General features: G+C 44.6%; 2 protein-coding genes across 4 annotated transcripts; both read left to right on the top strand.

Moving 5' to 3' along the window:
• The first annotated feature begins 699 nt into the window (after positions 1-699).
• LOC100273641 (translocon-associated protein alpha subunit) lies at positions 700-4423 on the top strand. Of its 2 annotated transcripts, none has more exons than XM_008649333.4 (8): positions 700-1641; positions 1801-1962; positions 2178-2228; positions 3131-3219; positions 3332-3409; positions 3527-3730; positions 4005-4076; positions 4163-4423. In XM_008649333.4, exons 1-8 carry the CDS (start codon positions 1611-1613, stop codon positions 4208-4210), a joined length of 735 nt encoding a protein of 244 aa, XP_008647555.1. In that variant the 5' UTR covers positions 700-1610; the 3' UTR covers positions 4211-4423. The 2 variants fall into 2 exon arrangements, with proteins under 2 accessions (XP_008647555.1, NP_001141529.2); NM_001148057.2 differs by having other exon boundaries at positions 709-861; positions 4163-4422.
• A 4097-nt stretch (positions 4424-8520) lies between these two features.
• Positions 8521-13943, top strand: LOC100275634 (uncharacterized). 2 transcript variants are annotated; one of them, XM_008649415.4, is made up of 11 exons: positions 8521-8984; positions 10244-10557; positions 10655-10747; positions 10841-10931; positions 11226-11319; positions 11873-11967; positions 12158-12227; positions 12305-12405; positions 12574-12690; positions 12885-12961; positions 13070-13878. In XM_008649415.4, exons 1-11 carry the CDS (start codon positions 8844-8846, stop codon positions 13689-13691), a joined length of 1815 nt encoding a protein of 604 aa, XP_008647637.1. In that variant the 5' UTR covers positions 8521-8843; the 3' UTR covers positions 13692-13878. The 2 variants fall into 2 exon arrangements, with proteins under 2 accessions (XP_008647637.1, NP_001361021.1); NM_001374092.1 differs by having other exon boundaries at positions 8540-8984; positions 10655-10762; positions 13070-13943.
• The last annotated feature ends 2807 nt before the right edge of the window (positions 13944-16750 follow it).

Here is a 16750-nt window from a genome sequence, read left to right as displayed (position 1 = left end):
AAGGATCCCTTTTACCAAGTCAGATAATCACACAAGCATCACACCACATGTTTGTTTTGAAATTTTAGCCTAGTGGATGCATCCTAGGTGTATCATACATATTGAAATGCCAATGCATATGATGTCATGCTAAAGTTTTAGTTCTCGTAGGGGTGTTACAATGGTGACTTGAGCGATAGCTAGCTGATGTGCGATGGAGGCGGAGATGTCTGGTGAGACAATCTTTTGCACGACGGAGATGTCTGGAGAAGAACAGAGATAGGGGCATAAAAGAAGAACACAACCACAAATGACCATTTAGTAAAGGGGATGCCAAATTTTTAAAGTGCGCGAGATTATAATGTCAGTATAACAATTACCATCTTAGGACTTGTTGGTTTTGCTCTCAATATATGTAGATTGGATGAAATTGAGTAAGTTTAAATTCTAAATCAATTAAAATATTTTATAACTTTCTTTAATACCATTCAAGCTACATGTAATATAAATAATCAAACAGGACCTTAGCCATGCAAATAGTATGAAACCCGACGCCGATGCCAAATATGAAAAAAAAAATCTCGCTGAGCCGTATACTTGCGTGACAAAGCGACGGCTGGACCTCGCCTCGTTGTGCTCACGCGGCCACTGGCTCCTCCTCCCTGTCCTGCTAGGCTGCTGCTACTTACTACTTGTACCCGCGCCGCCACGCCCACGGCCACGGCCCATCCATTCCTTCGCGCACGCAACGCAAAAACAAGCACAAACACGCGCGATCCGATCTGGGCCGGCCAAGCAGCCACCCATCCATGGCGACTAGGGTTTGGCTCACCGCCCTCCTGCTTGGTTTCCTCGTCGCCGCCTCCCCCTTCACCGGCCGAGGTAACAGCAGCGCGCCGGTGCCCCCCCCCCCCCCCCCCCCCCCCCCCCCCCCCCCTCTCTCCTCCCTCGCTTCCCGCCACTCAGATCCGCCCCGCTAGTCGTGAATTCCGGCGCTAGATCTGTGCGCGCCGCTTCTCCGGCGCGCGGAAATGGAGATGATCGGGCTCGGCTGGGCTGCGGTGGATTGGGGCGTGCTCGGTTGGGGGTACATCGGTGGTTTCGAAAGGGTTTGGAAGCGTTGGTCGGATGTGTAGAATGGGTCTTGGGGAGCTTTAGTTGGCAGAGTTTTGGGAAATCTTATGTGATGCGGCCCACTTAATTGCGTATCGCGTGTATCTGCATTTGCATGTTAATAGCTAATCGTCTGAGGACTGGGCTGTTATTTGACTTTTCCCAATTTTTATCGGTTAGATTTCATGGTCTAAAAGCAGTCTGTAACTTTTCAGTAGGTAAAATTTTGAAGCACAAATCATTACATCAGTGCCTTTTTAGTACTCCCATGCGACTCCAGCAAATGCCTATGAAAGCAGAAGCTGCAGTCGCCGTTCACATTAGGCAATTAACTTAAGTGGGTAGCATGTGTTTAAGGTTTAAGTACTCATCACGATGGACTGCTTTCACCACATGTCTTTTAATCAGCTAGGATAAGTTGTCCATCTGTGTGCTATCATTGACTCGTTTTCGCAGTATTCTTATACCTGAAGCTCAAAGTGGGCTAATGTTAAAAAAGCTGCTCTGTCTCTGCAAGGATGCTTTATCATGTTGCTCAACCTAACATTGGTAACTATTGAATTGACAAATAGAGTGTGTTTTTATCGTTCTTGTCTTGTTCAACAAATGTTTTGTGTTCTCCATATCCACAGTTGATACAACTCCACATACATGCATTCTTCCTTCATGTATTTTGCACTGAATTGAGCTTTCCTCCCCTTTGTACAGTTGCTAGAGCTGAATCCGAGGAAGATGCTGCTGCAGCTGAGGTTGTTGAAGGGGCTGATCTAGGTATTGTGGGTGATGATACACAGGTTTCCAGTGATGGACCTTTAAGTCCTGCTCCTGGTGTAGAGACAGTAGTTGTCTTCCCAAAAAATGCTGGCAAAAGTGAGTATACTTTCAAGTAGCATCCATTACTTATCTTATAGTCTACCATGGCCTCTGTATTGATCACTTGCAATAAACTCTTAAACTGAAAATTTTCATCATTTACAAGGACTCCATGAATATATCCACAGCATGTGATTTTCCTTTAATTATATATAGTCTATCTCATGATTACAGCAACCAATAATGCCTATATTTTTTTAATCTTGCTGCAGTTGTACTAGCAGGTGAAGAAACTGAATTACTAGTTGGTCTGCAAAATGACGGTAACCATTATTTTCCTCCCATCTCTCTCTCTCTCTCTTCTCCCTCTCCCTATTGAGAACTGGCATCAATTCCCTTGCATATACTATACAACTTTCCCTTTTTGCTGGTGGCTCATGTTGAGTCCCATTTCTGGTGTACCCCAACTTGATTGAGTCCAAAAAGCTTTGTTGTTCCTTCTGTTGCAGCAAATCAGTGTGATAGAATTAGCAGTGAAGCTTGGGTGTTGCATCTGTCTGTTCACAGAGAGTTTGTTAAGTGCATGCTTATATGTGCTCTATGTATTGTTTCATGCATAGTAACTCTGAGCAAGTTCATGTTCATTTCCTTTTGTGGTAGCATGCAGTTCTAAAATTGATTCGGTTGTTCAATGTTGGCCAGCTAGTTTTGTGTAATCATGTTTTTTGTCACTATTGAAACAAATTTGGTTGTAGCTGAACTAAATGAAGAACATAGATTGCAATTTGTTCAATGGAATGTTCGTATACTGTTCATCCCAAACTTTATTTGATGCTTTCACTTTGGATAGTTGCTCTTATTAGGTTTACTACATATTCATTTGCCGCTATAAGGGGTTGTTTGGTTTGATGCCTAAGACGCCACAATGTGCCAAACTTTTCTGCCTAACCTTAGTTCTTCAATTCGAGCGCCTAAGGTTAGGCAGATTGTGGCGCCTTAGGTAGGAAACCAAACATGCCCTAAATAACACCATGACCATGATCCATGTAATCAAAATTTAGGCATGGTTATGCCGGTGTTCATAGTTAATGTCGCAATATCTTACCAACCTCCCCCTCCCACTTTTTTTGGGGACTGTGGGCTTATGGTTTTATCGCCTTCACTATTTCATTGTCATGCTAATTCCTGTGTTTGCTTACACCATTTTCTTACATTGTGTTTACAGGTGAATCAATTTTGAATGTTGTTGCTGTTCATTCAACTCTCCATCTTCCTTTTGACCACAATATGTATGGCCAGAACCTTACTGTTCAGGTGTGGAAAGAAATTTAGTCTCCTTATTGTTAATCGTCTTTTATTCTTGCTGAAGTAACGGTTGGCACTTCTTTAAATGACATCAACGACTTTTTACCTTTTCTTTCCACAGAATTTCTTCAATTCATCAGTTCCTGTTTCTGTGCAAGCAACCTTCCCCTACAAGTTCGTTGTGAGCAAGTTCTTGCAGGTGTGTTAAATTTTCTTTTACCTTTGAAACATTTCATTCCACGACATTCTTGTTTTTTTTACATTCAATGCATCAGTTTCTGTTACCATGAATATCTAATGTTTTGTGCCCTTGCAGCCTGGAGCATATGATCTGGTTGGTTACATAGTGTATGAGATCGACCAGCACCCTTACCAGAATGTATTCTACAATGGCACTATCGAGGTTGTTGAGGCTGGAGGCTTACTCAGTGTTGAGTCTGTGTTCCTCATCACCCTTGGATTTGCACTTCTTGGTCTGTTTGGATTGTGGGCATATGGCCAGGTTCAGCAGCTCTCGAAGGTAAGCCTGTGTTCTATATTTCTTAGGGTTATCATTTGTACCTTTCTTCAGTGAATGTAAGCTTTCAGCGTTCAATAAACCATAGTGAGGTAGACCTTTCTTCAGTGAATGTAAGCTTTCAGCGTTCAATAAACCATAGTGAGGTAGTAATTCAGGCTGTTTATTTGTGATTTACCGGAATCCCAGTCGAAAGTTTACTTGAAGCGGCAATATTGACCTCTGATATTACTGTCTTGAGCCCTATTTGTTTAACTGATTTGTTTCTTGGTTGTAGAAAACAAAGAAGGCACCCAAGGTGGAGCTCGGAACTGGAACAACTGATGCCAACATCGATGAGTGGCTGGAGGTATGTGCTTGCTCACAGAACTTGGGTAAACTCCTTCCTGGAAACGAGACCCATGACAAGAGCTGACTCCCTCTTTTACTTCGCAGGGCACTTCGTTTGTGCAGAGAAGCAAATCCAAGAAGAAGCAGACCTGAGGCTCTCCAGGCTAGTTAAATCCTTTTGAGGATCTAGAATGAGACATTTGAGGGTAGCCCTTCACAAGTGACTTTTGCAGAAAGATAGATGCGTAAGGAGGTGCTGAAAACCGTAAACATCTTCGTTGACATTTTCGACCTTGTGTACTTTACATGGAACAAAATTTTGTTAAAAGAAAGTATATGCTGTTGCCGCTGTGGTTTCTGATCTTATTCGCTGCCTTTGTCATTTTTCCTGTCATGGTCACCCCAGGATTTTTTCTTTGTTTCGGTAGTTTAGCCGAAGCCGGTTGGCAAAATGAAATTGTTAATGAAATTGTTTTGTTCCTTATCGTTATGCTTGTTCTCCGTTACTAGGCATAGCATCAGGCGAGGTCAGCATGTCGAAATTCTTTCACACTTGACTAGTGCCGGTGCTGCTTTGCATATATGTGTCATCAAATACACTCAGGCCCTATTTGGTTCCTTAGAATTCCCTATTTGGTTCCTTAGAATTTAATTCCATTCTAATAATAGTAATGTAGACACATATTAATTAAGTTAATATAGTTTTATAAAAACTATGTTTGCCTATTTGGTTCCTTAGAATTTAATTCTATTCTAATAATAGTAATGTAGACACATATTAATTAAGCTAATATAGTTTTATAAAAAATATGTTTGTATACTATTATTAGCAAGATGTTAAAAATATTTATGTGCTATATTTTTTTTTCTAGAGGAGTAAGTCGAAGAGTGGAGTAGAAACATATTCTAGTGATACAAAAAATTATTTCTCATTTTCCATCACACGAATGAGATAGCTGAACTTTTGGAAAGTGGAATGAGATAGCTGAACTTTTGGAAAGTGGTGGAATATTAAATTCTAAACAAAATAGGTTATTTTGTTAAGGCCCCGTTTGTTTTGTTGGAATTGAATTTCTCTTTAATAATTATAATTTAGACAAAACTAATTAGTTAATATATTTGTTTGTGTATTATATTTGTATATTATTCTAAACCATAAGAGTGTGTTATAAATTATACATTAGAAAAGTAGCATGTAAATCTATAGAATCAGTTTCCATTTCTCATACCATGAATTTGAGATAGACATATATATACACTTTAGAAAGTTGTGTAATATCACATTTTTAAAAAATAGCCTACTCTATTAATTAAATTCCAAATCATCAAAATAAAGGGGAACAAACGGACCCTAAATAAATTTCAATTCCTTCAGAAATGAGCGGATCCAAATGCGCACCGTAAGGATTGTGTTTGTATAGCTTATTTTTTTTTTGGTGCAGAGTTTTCAATTTACTCACTCTAGTGAATGCTATTTTCATTCATGTAAACATAGTGCCGAACATGCTGAAATCTTTACAATCGACATCAATTAGGTACTATCCTCCTCTTGCTCGGGCGTGGGCAGAGGCCCCTGGCCGACGTTCCTGTCCATCGATATCCCTCTCCAATCCCTCACCGATCTAGCGACCATAACATATGGTATCCGCTAAGCTTGGGTTTCGATCCGATCCCATAGCTTCTGCTGCCAATTTTGTGGCATCATCCTGGCAATCGACGTCCCCATCTCCATGGACTGTGCCGCATGTCACCTTCGCCACGCCGTCTTGGCAACCGGTGTTCCCATCTCCATGGGCTACGCCGCATGCCACCTTCGTCACACCATCCTAGCAACAGGCGTCCCCATCTCCATGAACAACATCGCCTGTCAATTTTGTCACCACATGCTGGATGCCGGCGTGCCCATCTCCAAGGACAACGCCAAATTTCATCACATCATCTCCGTTGATGACGTCTCCGTCCCCATGGACGACGCCACTAGGGGCAGCCACGACTCAACAATCACCAGCTCCATCGATGGGGGATTTGTGGACCAACATAAGGGCTGATCTCGCAAAGATGCAAGCCTCGCTTCGGATGGTTGAGCAGGGGCTGCTGCAAATCAAAACAACAGTGCAACATGAGCAAAAACAGTTGGCGTTATCCACACGGCTCCAGACGTCGACGGTTGTGGGCATACAGGCTGCTGCTCGTGGCTTCCTTGCATGATGGATAGTGCAAGAGATGCGTTGGCAGATGCTCAAGGCAGCCTTGGTGACGGTTGACCTCGGCACACGGAGGCGCGATCTCGCCCTGTCGGTCGGCCATCAGCAGCGGCACCGGACCACTATCTCCAAGTGCGAGCATGGTACGTGTTCCACTGGCGACGAACTTCAACTCTACGGCAGCGACGGTTGGAAATGCACTCCTCTCGTCATCGGCAAGGGCGCACTGTTTAGCGCCACCACATTCCACTACAGGGCGCCACGAGGGCGCCTCCGCTGGTTATTGTTGCGACCTATTCCAGGTGTTCGTGTATGTGCCCCCCTTTCGTCCAGATGGCATCCATGGGATACAGGTGGCTGCACACGTGCAAGTCCAATGCATGGAGTGTGTCTGTCTTATCTTATGGGGGTCAAAAAAATCAGAATCAGAATAATAAGATAAGCCTAGATGTAAAAGACTTGTCTTCTAGGTGTCTAGTTTTGTGTCAAGTAGACTCGATCTTTGAGCATCCATCATGCTGCAGCTCGATGACGAGCTGCTTGTCCAAGATGGGTAGTGTCAGGGCCCAAGAAGACCCACGAAGGGACTACAGCACCAGCAGTCATAGACCCTCCAAGTGGGGTTAGATAATGATAGTTAGAAATAAGATTAATTGAGATTATTTAGAAATGTTATCAGTTAGTTTGTTAATAGTTTTTATAATAGTTTTAAGGAGATAAGGATCTCTAGCTAGATATAGACGACTAACCGGCCTATTTACGTAATTCATTAGAAATAAAATAGACAAGAATTAGAAGTGAGAAACCCTCTTCTTACTCGGCCGTAGGCAAAGGCCCCCTGCCGACGTTCCTATCCATCTCCAATCTCTCACCGACCTAGCCAATTCATCCTCGGATGGATCCCTTTATACAATGACAAGCACAACAAAGTGTTCTTTTTAATCTTATTCGCTACCTTGGTATTTCTGTCACATGACCACCCTAGGATTTTTTTCCCTGTGTTGAATTGTGTAGCCGAAACGCAGACTGAATCCAATGCATAGAACTGACTGCGTGCTTTCAAGGCCTGAGTGACGACAAGAAAAGGAAACATCGCCTGTTTTGTTTTGTTAGCTTTAACCGCTAGGGGATGGGCCATCACTGACAGCAAGACAGCAAAAAAAAACCAATACAAAACAAAACACAAATGATGGGAGAGGACGAGGAGGCATCAGAGTCATGGAAGAGGAGCAACATGGCTAAGCCTCTGGGAGGCAGCTTCTGCATCTCAAGCAGGATGCACATGTCGTCATCTGCCTCAAGAAACTAAAATCTGATCCAAACATATAAATCTCTCACGAGACCTGGACGGGCGCTGCAGGTTAATTCCTAATCCATCGATTAAGGTGTGGGGTGGTGGGAGCGAAGCAGGCAGGCATCAGAGTCATGGAAGACGAGCAACACGGCGTGCCTCGTCACGGAGGCAGCAGCTTCTGCTTCGTAAGCATGTCGTCATCTGCCCCCAGCATGCCCCCGCACCAACCCAATCCAATCAATCAAATCAAATCCCGAGGAAGAACTGCAAACGAGGAAGAACTGCAACAACAAAAAAAACGCGCAAGTGGGCATGGATGGAACATGCGTGTTCTCTGAACAAGAAAACAGAAAAACATAAAGAAATTGTTGGCGGCGGCGGATCGGGAAGACGAGATGGCTACCCCCACCCGTGCGGTATTTATGGACAGATGGTGCTAGGGTTGGGTTGGGTGCCCTCGGCCGCCCTCCATTCTCCGCGATGACACCTGGACATATCTTGGCCGTCCGATCTATAGTGGCATAGGAGCGAGAGAATCGTGCGAAAATAGAGTAAGCAACCGATGTCGGATGCCCGTGCTGCTACAGTCAGAGTCAGCCTAATTTGATAGAAGTGCTGCTAAATACAGTTGTTTGCATCGACTACTACACGAGACGCGCACACACTGCACGCAACGCGTTGTTGCCTTGCCGTTGTTCTTCTCCTTTTTGCACAACGTCACAATGATCCGTCGTCGTTGCTTCCAGTTCCAGCAGAGGGGGTGTACGACTGCCACGTGCCGCATGCAGCACACGCCACGTGCTTCGTGGTGGTAAGCCACAGCGACGGATGACGCACGCAGCTGAATTAATTGCTTGACCGGACGAGCACGAGCACGATGATGGCGGGCGGGGCGTGGGACGGGAACAGAAAGACGGAAACGGAACGAGTCAGAGGTTGCCCAGTCCACGAAACAAAAAGCGACCCACCCCAAACCCAAACCAACCCTGCCGACTGCCGTCGTGTCGGCTCGCCAACGCCAATCCCACCAGGCCACCACCACGCCACGCACTGCGCCTCCCTCCCTTGCGTCCGCCTCTCACCCGCAACTTCAAACCCGCCGCCACCTCCGGGGACCAGCAACCCCAACTCCAGCGCTGGGGAGGAGCGACGACGAGCTGCCCGATTCCACCACCACCAGCAACTTGAGGAATAGCCTCCTGCCTCCTGCCTCCAGCAGAGCGCGTGTCCCTCCTGCCTGCCGGCTACATTCGCCCGACTCCGACTCCGCTGAGAAGCCAAGCCAGCCATGGGGTGCGTGTGCTCGAGGCACTTCCCGGAGGACGCGCCGGGCACGCTGGCGGCCGCCTACGACGCGCGCCGCGGGAGGTACGGCCCCGGGAACTTCGACTCCGGCGAGCTCGCCATCCCGCCGCCCCACTCCAACAAGGTACATCCCCATCCTGATCCCCTGCCCCCCGCCTCGTGCATGCTGCTGCGTTGCGTACGTGCCGCGGCTCTCGCTGCTTTTCGAGGTGCGGACAGCGGACGGTACTGCTGCTTCAAATTCAAGGTCACCTTGCTGCTGGGAGTTGGACACACCACCGATTTCCTAGCGAGACTCTCGCGGGCTCACCACAATCCTCGTCAGAGTTCCTATTTTCCGACCAACCGATTGATACGCGAACAAGGGCGTGCTCGCTATACGTACCATACAGATACAGATACATACAACAAGTCAAGCCAATAATTAGTAGAATACAAGCCTGCATGTCGGCATACATACAGTACTACAGTGTGAAGTCAAGCTTGGCGGCCCTTTTTCTTGCAAATCTCTCTCCCAGCCAGGGATAAGCGAAGCCGGTGCTTAATCTACATTCACGTTGCTGTCAGCAAAAGTCTGCCCTCTGGAACGGATGGTCAAGCCTGCGACTGCGACCCACAACGCGAAATTGTGTCTGACCGCTCTTCTGCTCTGTGCCGCTTTTGGAGTCGCCAAATCATACCATCTTACGTTCGGTTTTCCGGATTGTTTCCCTAATTTATATAAGTTTTGATCACCTGGAATCGGTCACCAGTGCATTCCTGGATAAACGAACAACTCTTCCGGAGGCACGAAGTTTCCAGTTTTTATTCGCAGCTAGGAGGGGTCGTTGCTCTCCTCCGAATGTGCAAGGAGTCTCTGTCAAACTACAAACCATGGCACGATGGACAAACACTAGTCGTGTTGCGTATTGCTGTCAGCATGTGTAGACAAAAACTGGGATAAGCAGCGGCTAAGTCATTGGGCATGACAGGAATCTCATAGCTAATGATATAAAAAACGAGGGCACAGTAAATTCAGAGAAGCAATCCAACAGCTTCCAAGGACTGGCATCTCCTTTCATATTTTGACCAAGCTCAGTCAAAGTTTCATGTTTCCATGATCTAGTTGCATGAACTTTCATTTTTTTAGTAGTGCTGTTTCATAAGTCATAACTTTTAACATTTCATACCAGAATAGCATTCTTAGAATATATAAACGTTGCTTTATATGTCACGAGCTCACCTAATGTCACCTAACTACAAACATTCTTTTCCTGATGTCATTTTGCACAATAGCTAGTTAGATTTCCATTTGTAGCTGACGAAGTAGAACTAAGAGATCATTACATGAGAGCATAGCGGTAGGTCTTTTCACATGAACTCTGACATACTAAGTTCTGCCAGGTATCAGACACAGGTACATTTCTGGGAAGAGCTAGCATTGCTGCCGTTGAAGTGTTAGACACGCTCGGGAGTAGCATGACAAGCTTGAATCCTGGCAGCGGCTTTCTCTCCGGAGGAACCAACCGGGGCAATAGAGCCTGTATTTTAGCATTTGAAGTCGCGAATACAATAGCTAAGGCTTCTAGTTTGTGGATGTCATGCTCTGATGAGAGTATAGAAGAGCTCAAGAAAGAAATTCTGCATTCAGATGGAGTGCAAGTATTGGTGTCCTCAAATACCATTGAGCTGTTGCATATTGCTGTCGTTGATAAAAGGTACAATTGTATGATTTGGACTTGCTCGAATACCTACCCTCAGTTGCTTTAGTCAAAACTGTGGCTGACATGGACTTGAAAAATGCAAATCGTACAGGGAAGAACTTGCCGTCTTTTCAAGAGAAGTAATACGATTTGGCAACCTCTGCAAAGATCCTATATGGCATAACTTGGGGCGATATTTCGACAAGTATGCCTCTGAAAAGTATGTTTTTTCATCTGAGGTGTTGCTATCTACACTCACATTAGCACTTCAGATTCTCTAAATTACTATGATATGCAGGTTAACGACAGATAATACACCCCAGGATCATTCAAAGGAGACTATGGAAGCTACTGTCCAGCAATTGATTAATTTGGCACAAAACACCTCTGTATGTATGCTGTAAAGAATTCTTATATGTTTGCTTTAGTGTCCTGATTTGTGTACTTATAGGTGCCTTTACATAAAATATTTATGTTTTTAGAGTCAAAAGGTAACACTGTTCTTGTACATTTCTGCTGTTTAATTTATGGAGTGTTCGCCGATTTCTAAAACTAAAATCATTGCATCATATACACAATAGCAATTTATAAACTACATTTTCAAGAATGGTTGTAGTATCAAGCTATTGTTGTCAATATCACAAGAACTCCAGAACTTATGCTTATTAAGTATGTAATTGCAGGAGCTATATCATGAATTGCATGCTCTGGACAGGTTTGAGCAGGATTTTAAAAAGAAATTTCATGAAGAGGAGCCTGTGCCAGCAGCTAGACGAGGTACAGTAAGACTGATGCCATTTTGGAGCAGTACCGATAGATTTTAGAGTGCATGCTTTAGGCCTTTTTCTCAATGACTATCTTGTATGGAAATAGCTTGTCTGGAACGCATGCTTTAGGCCTTTTTATCATTGACTGGCTTGTCTGGAAAAAAAACTTTCCATTGCGATATTTATTCCAAATGAACCAACTTGTGATAGCCAATTACAAATTGACTGGCTAACAAGCATGACAAGATTGAAAGGCAGAGCTCCACTTGGTTCAAAAAAAAAAGCATGACAAGCTGATGGGTAGGATTGACATGGTAACCAAGGAATCCACACTTCTTAGAAAATGAAGTACATGAACGTATGGGACTCCTAACCGTGTTCTTTTGGAGTGGTTCTTAAAATGTCTACGTATATACAATACAATCATTCTTTCACAGTACGTGCTGTTATTTTCTATAGCCCTTTTTGTTGTTATATCATTTTACACAAGCATGTAGGCATCTACAGATAAAACATGGGGGGTGGGGTGTAATTACATCTTATTTTTTTACCTTTTGTTGCAGAGAGTATAATGATATTGCATAGTGAACTAAAGCGCCAGAGGAAGCTTGTGAAAAATCTGAAGAAAAAATCCTTGTGGTCAAGGACCTTGGAAGAGGTAAATTTTCAACCATACTCATTCAGTTGTTTTGTAGTTTATACTTTATACTGTAACTTTGTGTCCGTTAGTCTTTGTCGATATTTACATGCTAGCTAACGGGACATTGTTTTGGTGGGCATGCTACACTGTTCCTTACCCTAACTTCTTTTGAAGAATGCTGACATTGCACTTGTTCTCCCAACTGCAGATCGTGGAGAAACTTGTGGACATTGTAGTATTTTTACATAGACAAATCCGAGAATCATTTAACGAAGCTGGTAAGCAGTATTACTAGCTTGTTGTTGTTGTTTTTTATTTTCCAAAAAATGTATCTAACAATATCTTAACACCTCAGGAACCGATTTCTGCGCTTCCGAGCAAACTCAGAACAAAAGGCTAGGTTCCTGTGGTCTGGCACTACATTATGCTAACATCATCAACCAAATTGAAAATATAGTAAGTGGTTCTAATAGCCTGTCCAATGTCTATTTATGTCTGCGTGATGTCCCCCACTTTCATTATATTGGTATGCGGCAATTTCCATATGTTCATCCAGGATATGTTTTCTGTCAGTTGGTTAGAGGGCAAGATGACATTCTGAAAGTACCGTGTTTACCTATGCAGATTTCCCGGCCCCTCTCTCTTCCTCCTAGTGCAAGGGACAATCTGTACCATGGTCTGCCAGTAACAGTGAAGTTAGCTCTGCGATCACGACTGCAGACATATAACACCGAAGAAGAGGTCAGTGCTCAAATGTTTCATTTCCTTAGTACGTAGTATCTTCCATGCGCATGCAGTCTGCAGTAGTTCTGTAAAACTGACTGATGGTGGAGGCGAAGTTTGAAGCTGTATTTTACTTTATGTCAATTTCCGCACGCATTCAAGGGCCTGTTTTTAAAATTTTCAAGTGGATAAGTGGTGTTCCATTGCTGCAGCGTACGGTAGCTCAAATAAAAGCCGAAATGCAGAAAACTCTTCGCTGGCTTCTGCCGGTAGCAGAAAATACAATAAGGTAGCCTGAGCTTGTTTTAGTATACGTACTGTGACAATCTGACTTGGCTGCAGTACTATGCGCTAACAATTATTTTTGTTTTCCCTACTGATTCATCGACCCGACCAGGGCGCACCAAGGTTTTGGATGGGTTGGCGAATGGGCTAATCTTGACATGGGCAAGAAATCAGGCTACCAGCACAGGCACAGCGTCATCCGCATCCAGACGCTGCACCACGCCGACAAGGCGAAAACCGAGCACTACATGCTGGAGCTGGTGGTGCTCCTCCACCACCTGGTGATGCAGGTGAAGAGCAGAGGCTACGGGACCGGCAAGCCATCGAGGCACGAGCATGACGCCTCGTCCCGGTCCCGCAAGGCGGCACCTGGCCTCCACCCGGAGACGGAGACGGAGACGAGGCGCAACACGTCGCCCGTGAACAGCCGCGTGGCTTCGAGCCCGCTGTCGGACTGCGAGCGCGCGGCGCTGGACCACCTGGGCTTCAGGAGGGCGACTTACGGCAGGAGCCAGAGCTGCGAGCCTCCGCCGCCTGGCCGACGGAGCCTGGCTCGCCGGAGCTGGGGCTTGTGCCGGAGCCATGGCGGCTCGCCGGCTAGGGCGTTGGGCAGCAAGACCCCCGCCGTGGGTCGTGACGCGGCCATGGACCTTGATGTAATTGATGGCTTGGATTTGGATAGACTGACTTCGTCGTACTCGCACCCGCCCTCCCCCCACGTTTTGCTAGAATAGCTGAATTCTTCGTACATCTTGTATATGTCCATATATTATCCTAAGTTTATTATATGTACATATGAAATCTTGAGTGGAAGTATATATAGAGCAAGATCACAAGTGGCATTAGATCATCTCACCTTTGGAAAAAAAAATTAGTGTTGTTTGAATCCACTCTCTGAATTTAATGAATACGTGATTATCATGTTTCAGCTTTGTTAGGACATGTAAAATGGGTATCTTAAATTGTGTCTTGGAGTGTGTCTAGAGGATGATTGTAAAAAAACTCAAGACATGTATCTTGACGAAGACACAGTGTGGCAGAACCTCCCAAGGTATCGGGCCCACATGTACCTGTCCTTGTCCTAAAGACCTCAGACGACCATGTATGTGCACTAGATAACTTAACAGGATCCGTCCGATTACCCCAAGGACATCGGATAAACCACTTACAACCAGAACCGCGGGATTAAGTAACACCAATCACACACACACAACATTTTTGCTGCAGAAATCTTATTACCAAATTTTACAAGTTACAAAAATTTTACATTATTTTATCGGAGTGATTACAAAAGTATAAGTTTGAAATATATGCTAGCTCAAGTGACCATCCTCAATAAGAAGTATAGAAGAAGTACTTAGACTTATAAGAAGACCGAGCCCACCGGCACTTAACACCATCAACAGCAGCACAAGACTATAACCTGAAAAACAATAGGGAATAAAACTCTGAGTATGGAATTACTCAGCAAGACTTACCCGACTAAAGAAAAGACTCTCAAGGGTATGCTGGATTTGGGAATCAAGGAGAGGCTTTAGCAAGAATCAACTGTAAAGCCCAAAAATTGTATAAGAAAAAAAATAAATATGCTTATAAGTGAGTGTTTTAGAATTATAAAACCTTTAGAGATTATTTGGTTTCCTTTCTTTATGCATATTGAATTAATAGTATCAAAATTAGTCAAGTGACCAATAAATAAATAAGAAGTATGCATCTCATGCAGATATTTTTTGTGGTGCATTTCATTTGACTAAATAAATATTTGATATATAAAATATAATGAACCATGTATTTCATGTTGAGTATTTTTTTAGATGGTGTATTTAATATTGGTAATCAAACTGTATTTGATTTTAAAATCAAAAACAAAAGAAATTAATAACAAAATAGAAATAAGAAAATAAAAAACCATGTTGGGGTACGGGTTCCGGGTATAAGAACCATGGGCACCATCGCCGTGAAGACCCGGCGCGTTCTCTCTCCTCTCCAGATTTCCGAAGCGACCTTTTTCCCCCACCAAAGCTCCTTCCTTACTGCTCGTTGTGCCATCTTCGACGCACACCACTCGTCATCGATGTCTAGCCGGGCCAGGGTTGTGGCCACACGCTGCACAATTCCTCGTCGCCGATGTTGGGGTACGTGTAACACCCCGTCCAATCCATGGACCGGCGGTACTTACTCTTGGCAGCTCTCTAGGATCATATATCGTCCCCACAGACCAACACGAGTCTTTTGTGCGCACTTTGTCCTCACTCATGCGCACCCGAGAAAACTTCCCGGTTGGTCACCCATCCCAAATTGCTCCAAGTCAAGCACGCTTAACTTGGAGGTTCTTTCGAGATAGGCTTCCGAAAAAGAAGATACACCTTGTTGATATGATTACTCTATTAATTCTATTAAGCCTTAGGTCAGGACATCCCATCCCAGGGGCCAGGATATCACAATCCACCCCCCTTAGAAGACCGACGTCCTCGTCGGTCAACCCCAATCCAGGAACCTCCCCTCTTAGCCACGTCTGTGTGTCTAGTGTCGTCATATGCCATGCCATGTGACCACTCTGGGCCCACATGCGCCATGCGCCATATACCCGAACCCCCTAGCCCACACACGCCCGTGAAACCTCGAGGGTCGGCTCTGATACCACTTGTAACACCCCGTCCAATCCATGGACCGGCGGTACTTACTCTTGGCAGCTCTCTAGGATCATATATCGTCCCCACAGACCAACACGAGTCTTTTGTGCGCACTTTGTCCTCACTCATGCGCACCCGAGAAAACTTCCCGGTTGGTCACCCATCCCAAATTGCTCCAAGTCAAGCACGCTTAACTTGGAGGTTCTTTCGAGATAGGCTTCCGAAAAAGAAGATGCACCTTGTTGATATGATTACTCTATTAATTCTATTAAGCCTTAGGTCAGGACATCCCATCCCAGGGGCCAGGATATCACAGTACGGCTGTCGGTCCACCTCGCCTCGTGGGTAGCTCTGTTTCTGCCTCCGCCTGCAGTGAGCTACTTCTCCCTTATTTCGCCTTGTTTTTCGCTTCACGTAGCACCGCTCTATTTTGTGGTTGGGGCAATCGGTGTAGATGTGGGTGATCGCCGACGAGGTCACGCCGTGGGACGCTCATGCATCATCCCATGTGTGGTCGTGGGGAAGACGACGTGTGTGAGTCGTTGATCGGCGAACAGATGGATAGGATTACATCTGAGGTAACTGAATGCGAGTCGTCGATCACCGAATTGTGGGCTCAGATTAGAGACGAGATACCCCTTCATGTTAATATATCCTAGCCGTAGATCTGTGTGCCTACGGTCTGGATCATCCGCGAGTCCTCGGATGCGGATCAAACTAATCTGGACCACCGGATCGTAATCGAGCGGTTCACGTGCCATAATACCCCTTCGCTTGGCAATATCTCAAAAGAGTCCCTGAACTTCTTAGTAATGAACCCGCCGTCTGCACCAGGGTCGTTCTGAGTCTTAGAAAACTTGCGCTGAGACCCCTGACGATTTTGGTAATTGTGCGCCCAGTCCAAAAGATTAGAAAATTCAGAAAAATACATAGGAAATGGATTTTTAATATGAAGATATTAACTAGAACTTGCAAAATTCCTAGAAAATTCATATGGAGTCCAAATTTATTCATTCCAATTTCTATAATTTTATAAAATTATTGTTTATCAATTAGTGCCACTGTTTTGATATAAAAGTCACATTAAAATTTATATCCTATTTAATCTTGTACAAAACACGTAAAATCTTCAGAAAATCATAACTCTTTCGTTTTAATTC

The sequence above is a fragment of the Zea mays genome, chromosome 6 (assembly GCF_902167145.1).
Source record: "Zea mays cultivar B73 chromosome 6, Zm-B73-REFERENCE-NAM-5.0, whole genome shotgun sequence".
In the NCBI taxonomy this organism is placed as follows: Eukaryota; Viridiplantae; Streptophyta; class Magnoliopsida; order Poales; family Poaceae; genus Zea; species Zea mays.
This window is presented reverse-complemented; position numbering and strand designations above follow the sequence as displayed.